At 41.1% G+C, this 8,358-nt stretch overlaps 1 protein-coding gene across 1 annotated transcript; it reads right to left on the bottom strand.

Moving 5' to 3' along the window:
• Positions 1–3,549: 3,549 nt before the first annotated feature.
• On the bottom strand, positions 3,550–4,539 carry MAS1 (MAS1 proto-oncogene, G protein-coupled receptor). Its single transcript, XM_009999989.1, has one exon. The coding sequence runs from the start codon at positions 4,537–4,539 to the stop codon at positions 3,550–3,552; it is 990 nt and encodes a 329-aa protein (XP_009998291.1).
• Positions 4,540–8,358: the final 3,819 nt, after the last annotated feature.

The following is an 8,358-nucleotide window of genomic DNA, read 5'->3' as shown; positions in this document are numbered from 1 at the left end:
CAGAAAGCAGCCTGAAGCATTATACCAGAAATGCTCTGCACCTGTAGATTGTTCTCATGTTAGGAAAGGGAGCAAGGGGAGGTTTTGTCCTATGTCTGCAACCAGTACAACTGGGAAGGATTTCAGCCTCCCTTAGAAGATTTCCCAGGCTAAGCTCCATGTTAGAAGTAAACTGGACACTATATTCTTCCTCACTGCTCTGCCCTTGCTGTCACATGGATCATTCACAAAGTCTGTGAGTTATGGAGGAAAGCTGCTACGTAAACTCATCATTTTGGACCTGAACGTGTCCAGCAACCTGCCCCATGTCATCCTCCCCATTCAGGGAGTAGCTATGACAGCAAAAAAAATCCATGAACTGCTAAGGGAGGTGACTTCCCTGTCCATTTCTGACCACACTTTTATATCCCACAACATTCATTAGTATTGAGAAGAACAGAAGTGTATTAAAGAGAGTTTTAATAAAGTAAGCACTATACTAGGCATTTCTTCCATGAACAATTCCTTGGCTTCACAGCAAAATTGGGTCCTTATTGCCCAGAACTTTACAAGAGATAGCCAACATATAACTGCTCTTCTGAGGTATCTATAGTGTAAATGTGAAGGTGTAACACTGGAAACAAAATAATATGATCTTCATTTTATAACTAGGGAAGGGAGGTGAAGGTGTAACACTGGAAACAAAATAATATGATCTTCATTTTATAACCAGGGAAGGGAGGAACAGAAAAATTGCATGCCAAGACTGCATTAAAACAGAACCCACATCTTTAAATTCCATGGCTAATACCCACAAGACAATCTGTCCTGTTGTGCACCACTGTAAAGTGCTTATTAACACCACCTGATTTGCCCAGGGTTATTTCACCCTCTCCCACAGATGCAAATAATTTTTAAAAATGCAAGCTGGTGGAGAATCACATTCCTGTTGTGCAACAAATGAACTATCACATTTTCCTTTTTTTTTGGTTTTTTTTTTTTATGATGGAATCATGTGCTTATCATTCCCCCTTGTGCTGCAGACTGTGTGCACAGAGTCATCAGGTGCTCTGGTAAAGATGAAAGAACATCCCTAAGATATTTTTATCTGTGGACTGGGAAACATTAATCCTTTTTCAACTACCAGCTGCTCACCCTTAGTCATCCTTCCAGATGTTCCTCTCATGATGAATTTTGTCTGCTCTGTGAAACTGATCTATGGAGAATTGTCTAAATGCTGAAACCTTTCAGGGTGTGGCCAGACACAGGTAAAAAAAGGTAGGAAGCTGAAAGTCCTAGAGCACCTATTCAGCTCACAAGTACTCATATTGCCCTGCTTCATGTTACTGCCTCTTCAGATCTAATGCCCCAGCTGCATGCATAGTGATCCTTAACCCAGAACTGTCATAATAATATGGGTATGTTTAAGCACTGGAAATAATACACCTTGCCTCACCTAAATCACTTTGAGAGAGATGCATGATGTGGGATTACAGTGAAGCATGTTTTGAACTTCCCACACGTTTGCTCCTCTCTCTGGTTCTCTGAGTGATTACCATATAGGGTCTTGAGGTATGAGCAGGGAATGGCTTTAGAGAAGAATCTGGTTTGTTGGGCTTGGTTGGTTGGTTTGGTTTTGGCTTTGGTTTTGTTATGGTCTGATGGGCTAGATCTCCCCTAGTATTCAAGTTTATGGCATTTGCCAGTGTTAACAAGCTCCCCGACAGTTGTTCCATATGTATGTGGACATTCCACACACTCATTCCCTGACTCTCCCAGGGTGTCCTGGTGCTTGCTGTATCCAGCACTCACCAGCAGCAATGGGAAGCTACTTTGCTGTTTTTACATTCAAACAGTGCAGTAGATCACTGCCTGAAGAGAGGAGCAGACTGCACTCATCTACCCCCTGAATCAGCAGACGTCACTGGCATGGGACTAGAGTGTTGAAAAAAACTGGGTCAAATAGAGGGGCTGTAATAGATACAGATTCTGATATAGTGAGGGAATTAGGAAGATAAAAGGGAAACCTCTTCCTTTTCCTGAGTCTTTTCTGCATTGACATACTGCAACACTTTAATATAAGGAGAAAAGGTCATGTGCGTAGAAGGAATACTTGTATTTCTGAGATCTTTTCTCTATGTAAATTCCCATCCAATCATCAGTCTTAACCTACCATTTTCCTTGTTCCAGGACTGGCAATCTTTCAACAAAAGAGGGGTAGGTTGTGTTTTTCTTTCCCCACTTAGCTATTAAGTGTGCCAATGGAAACTTGGCGGGAAGCTGAAGATGCTGCTTCTGCCTGTGGCAGGAGGTCTCAGTTCTTGCTGAATTTGGAGCTCCATGGGGGCCAGAGGCAAATGCATCTCACAGACACCTCTTTGAAAGTGCCACAGCTCTCTAACTTTCTGGACCCCCCATATCCCGTGTCTGTGTGCTAAACATGACCTAGCACCATCCTCTCCTTGCTGTTGTCTTCTTTTCTGTTCTGCAGCTTGACTATGGTTGGGGAAAGAGGCCCTGGGAATCAAAAGCCACAAAAAAACATTCCCATACCCTGGCATACAACAGAAGTAGGCAGTTAGCTGAAATGGTGTGGCTGGGGTGTAGCCCCAGTCATGCCTTGTGTGAGGCACCTTTCTTTTTTTCTGTTCATCCAAAACCAATTGTTATAAAACAGACCAGGCAGGGAGTATGTGTGTTCTCCAGCTAAGTAGTGAGTATGTGACTGGGACAGCAGGTGTTGGGACTGACTTTCTTATAGGCTCCTTGAATAACTAAACCTACAGGAATGCTGACATTTTGGGGATAAGCCAGCTCCACCCTTCATAATTAGGGCAAAAGCCCTTTTGTGAGTTGACAGCATCCCCATGTTGCCATCTATTCCTGTGTGTTAGGTACCAAATTATCCAAGGACACAGAGATGTTGATGTCACTGGAAATGACACAATGTATACTTTGAAAAGAGGCTCTGAAATAGCCCCTTGACTACTTAGTGTATACTTAAAAGTCTTGCTAGCCCAAAGCTACACTCCATATTTGTGGGCATGTATGGGGACTTACTCTCATACACAGATTTCTTCCACTGTTCCCTCTGGGGAGCAGCTCTTTTGCGCACTTAAACAAGCTGGAAACAGTTGAAACTAAATCCCAGTATGTAACGTGAATCCTGCACTTAGTGGGTTTGACTTTTAAAAACACGGATACACACAGGCCCTGATGACTTCAATAGCATTTATGGGTGCTCAGTGCTTGTATAAATGTCACACTATTTATAACATATTTCTTTGTCCTTTTTTATATTCTCTGTTGGCCTGTCTCTTTTCCACTGTGGTATCTTTGACTGACATAGTTACATCAGGATGTAGCATGTGTTTGAATAATTAAGAAAATACAAATAAAAGTTATCTTTATTCTAGTCCATATTTTTCCACTGCTCGACCACCAAAGATAACAGTACTATTTCACCACTGCTTTTTACATTCTATGGAAGAAAAATGCTTTTAGTTTTGCAGTGGTATATTGAACTTTTCAAATCCCAATTATTTGCCTCTAGAATTTTCCCCCTAGGCTTTAGAAAATTGTTTCAGCTATATCCAAACTCATGCCAACTTCCTGGCTTCTCGGCCGCAACCCATCAGCGAGTGCTCTACTAAGGACCACTTTGAGACTCTCCTTGAATCTCTTATTCTTGCTGCTTCCTACAAAGAAGTAAACAAGGGGGTTGATGCTGCTGTTAATGGTGGAGAGAACAATGGTGACGTGGTTCTGCTGGCTGAGCAAAGACGACCAGTGGTGGTAATTCAGAAGATACAACAGCCTCATAGGCATTGCAAAGATCAGGAAGACAATGACTGTGGCCACAATGATGATGTAGAGCTTTGAAGAATGAGGTCTCAGTGAGTTACGATGAATCCTGATAACCAAGATCAGGCTGGACAGAATCATTAGAGGAATGAAGATCATGAAAGTCAGGATCCATGTGAAGATGAGCAGTGCTTGGCAGTGGTTGCCATCATCAAGTTTTTCCTTTGTTGAATCTTCTTTGCATGTTAAGTATTCGGCTACTGTCATCAGAAAAGACAGAGTCCACAAAATTGCACACACAATTGCCGATTGGTGCTGCGACCGGTGGCATCGATACCAGATGGGGTAAACAATAGACAGACATCTCTCAATACTGATGGCTGTCAGGAGATAGAGACCAGTATTATATCCAAGAAGGAAGACAATAGATAGGGTGGTGGTTATGTAATAGTAAAAACCATATGCAAATCCAAAACCAGCAATGTACTCAATTGACAGAATAAATGTACAAAACAGCAAGGAGATGTCAGCAATAGACAGGTGTGTGATGTACGCAGTGAATGAGTTTCTTTTGATCTGGAAGCAGAGGCACCAGAGGACAATTCCATTTTCACAAAAACCCAGGAAGGAGATGATCATAATTAGCCAAAGTGGGGTCAATATCTCCCAGACTCTTTCCTGTGTAGAAATGTTTCTGTGCATTGAGATGTTCTCTGTGCCTTCGCTGGAAGGAAACGTTATGTTTGACTCATCCATGGGCAAAGCTCAAGTTTGGATAGCACAGCTCTTCCTTCTGTAAATATGTATAAAAATATACTGTGAGCATTGTGTGCTCCTCCCCTCCCCATTTTCTTTCTGTTTTGTGGACCCGTATTTTCTGGTCATATTTGAAAGCCTTAGCAAAAGGAAAACCAGCTTTGATATACTGAGGCTGGCTGAAACCCAGCTGAACTACTCTTGATAATGTTAAAGATTGCTAAGCCAATCACACTAGCAGAAATCCTGAGTTTTCTTCTCTATAGGGTTCAGCATATGAGTGCTGAACCATAGCAAGAGATACCTCAAAGAGCTCTTGGACAAGCAACATCTCCATTACATTACAAAGTTTCATTATATAGTTGGTGGTTCTTGTTAGAGCCCTAGCTTTTTCCCAGACAGGTCTATTCAGCTTCCATTGAAGCTAATGACATTAAATTAAACGTAGGTATTTCAAGTTAATGTGGCTCATCAGTTTTTTGTTTAAAAATAAAAAATCGTACCAACATCGCTTTTCCAGGAAGGGCTTTAATTAATCAGGTAAATATAATATGTAGTTACTCAGCATTGTATTTGCTCCAAGTACAGAGATGGTGGGAAAGCAAAAGGCCACTGTTTTGAGACAGTAAATTTTTACAAGCTTTAAGTGTCATTTATCATAGCATAACTCAATTTAACCATGTGAACACTCTGCACACTTAGCACAACTGCAATATCCTGCAAACATTACAAATCCAACCTATCACAAGGAGAAGTAGTTGTTCAGGTTCCTTGTCATTCTCTTAATGGTTGTAACTGTTGTTTTGCTGAGTTATAGAACTAGTTTTCCTTTTGTATGTCTTCATTTATCTCACAACAGAGAATTAGGAGCACCGGCATCAGCTGATTTGGAAGTGAGTATTCTGAAATTTCATGCCCCCTTCCCTGTTAACTTCCTGGTTGTCCCTATGATGATACAGAGTCACATCCAAGACCCGTGCTGATTTTCTTACTAGGGCTAACTTTTGCAATGATTATTTAAACAGAGCCATTCAGCCCAATTGTAACTTTTCTCTCATGATCCCTGGGTTTCCTAGGTTCAAAATAGCTTCTTAATACACAATATCACAATCTAAAAAAGAGCATTCAGTAGAAAACCTGGAAAGCCTCAGGGCTTGCTGATATTTAAACCTGCACAAAAATGTTAATGATGATTGCAACTTGATGTTGACCATGCAACTGTCTGAGACTCAGCTAGAAGGAACAAACAACATAGCTGGAAATGTGGTAGAGAAGTAAGTTTGAAGGCAACAAGTAAATGCAGTGACCAGAATGAGTGACAAGCCTCCCAAAAGCAATGTTCTGTGAAAACTGCAGAGGGAATGGGGTTCTACCTTGTGCTGCTGGAAATGTAGTAAAGCTTCACAAGAGATACCAAGAGGAGAAGCTATCTGCTTCAAGAGTTAATATGAATAGGAAAGGAAAAAAAGAACAGTATGAAAAGACTCAAGGAAGTTCTTTTGTATTTCTATAAATGGGGTATTTCTGTATGGAGAGTAAAAGAAAGAGGGAAAAGTTCTGGACTTACTGAAGTCATTCCCACGTAAAAGCAGTCAGAGATGAGAATGGGAAGAGTCCTCTCCTTCCAGGTACAAACATGGTCTGTTCAGATTTCCCTGGAGGTGTTGAACAACTTCCTTGGAGAAGCTGAAGATCACCTTCTCCAATCATTTGCCTCGGGTAAGGAGGGGGAGCAAACAGTGACTCTGACCATGACTCCCTCAAAAAGAAGCGTGCAGTTCTCTTACTGCTCCAAATCTCTGAGGCATGCCAAGCAAAGGGCCCCACGCTCATCATCTGAGGCTGTGCTTCAAATGGCATCCTTCAGTAGCTGGCAAGTCATCTAGCTGAAAGTCTGGGAGTTAACTCTTGTGGGAACTGAATGGCAGTATATGGAAAATTGTCCCAAGCTGCTAAGGAAGAAAGAAAGAAAGAAAGAAAGAAAGAAAGAAAGAAAGAAAGAAAGAAAGAAAGAAAGAAAGAAAGAAAGAAAGAAAGAAAGAAAGAAAGAAAGAGAAAGAAAGAACCACAGAGCATACATTTATTTCTCTTGGCAAAAACTGTATCTTGAAATTATTCTATCAAAAAACCCCAGCCATGCAAAGTGAAAAATCTGTTCTTGAGATCTGAACTGTCTCTCTTGAAAAGTTCAAACAGACCTAGTAGCAGATAAACTCTTTGAAAAGTCCCCTGAGGATCTTCCCTGCTGAGAAAGAAAGAACCACAGAGCATACATTTATTTCTCTTGGCAAAAACTGTATCTTGAAATTATTCTATCAAAAAACCCCAGCCATGCAAAGTGAAAAATCTGTTCTTGAGATCTGAACTGTCTCTCTTGAAAAGTTCAAACAGACCTAGTAGCAGATAAACTCTTTGAAAAGTCCCCTGAGGATCTTCCCTGCTTTTGCCCCAACTATTAGGTTGGTTTTATATTCAGATATTAGCAGAACAAATGTTCTTAGCCAAAAAAGGAGAAAGTTTGCTTGGTCATCTCCTGTAGATGTTTCACGCAAACTACCAAATCCCCAAATGCAAGAAATTACTAACTAATGTGAGAAATAACTGACCGCAAAGGGAGAATCAGAATGAAGTTAGGAAGGAAACAGAGTGAAATAAAAGCAATTTCTAATTGATTTTGTTGGCTTAAGCTGGAATCCACTTTATATTTAACAGCTAAGGGACCAAAAATTTCAAGGTACCTCTGAAAAAGAAATGAGATATGCATGTGGGTAATGAGAAGGATCATTGTAGGAACATGTAAACATTTCAAGATTGACCAGGTCCCTGGATTCATAGTCCAGTCAGTCTGCTGCACAAATGCAGTCCAAAATCAGGGATGCCCTGGCCCCCGTGTCTCCATGGGGTGGGTGGTTTGTGACACCTCTTGCACACACACAGCACCTCCTTTCATAAGTGGTCCCTGGGGCACCATCAGTCATAATCAACATGGCAAGGTCAGCAGAGTGAAAACTGGTCTTGAGAGGAATTCCGTATTTGTTCAGCTCAAACTATGGTTAAGTGTGGACTGAAGAGCTGGGCTCAAATAACTATCTGAGGGGTATACTGAGAAACTGAGGGATTGTAAGATGACTGAAGCCCAAACAGAGGGCTCTAGGGTGCTATGGAGAGCAAGCAGAGGACTCTGGCGCACAGTGGGGACAAATGCATGGGTCCTAATTGTCTTAAGATGTAAAGCTTATAGATACTAGAAGAGCCAGAATGACTTACAGTTAGTCCTCAATAAGTGACTTTATAACATTGTTAAAGTAGGAGTTGGGTTTAGAGTAAACCTTAGGGTTAAGGCTACCCTAACCCAAAACCCACCACAGAACTTGCTAGATGTCTTTTATTCTACTTGGATCAGCCATCATCCTATCATATGCCTAGCCCTCTAAAGGGTTGGAATTGGTGGATTGTGTTTTATAGGCAACAGGTATGAGAGTTTGATTTATTCTTTGCTTCTGCAAAGCAAGGTGAAAATACATGTCACCACCTAGTTTTAAGGCCAGCAGGGATCATCTGTTCATAGTTAAAAGTAACATTATGATAGGAGTTAAGATTCCAGACTAAGTTCAGACTCAGGGTTAGGATGGAGTCTCCTTGGTGGCTGCTCAATTATAAGGCCAGTTGTAAAATCCTGTTAATGGTAATCATAGGATTGTGTTTTTTATGAGAACAGTAAGGAATAGCAGGCTCCAAAATCAAGGATTCCTGTTTGAAAGCCTACTGAGAGATTTTGACAACAAAAGTTGGCAGGAGTGAATGGATCATACTTTTCTC

Source organism: Chaetura pelagica, unplaced genomic scaffold, assembly GCF_000747805.2.
Source record: "Chaetura pelagica isolate M959 unplaced genomic scaffold, ChaPel_1.0 scaffold135, whole genome shotgun sequence".
NCBI classification, from domain to species: Eukaryota; Metazoa; Chordata; class Aves; order Apodiformes; family Apodidae; genus Chaetura; species Chaetura pelagica.
The sequence above is the reverse complement of the archived record's forward strand: the minus strand, read 5'-3'. Positions and strand labels throughout refer to the sequence as shown.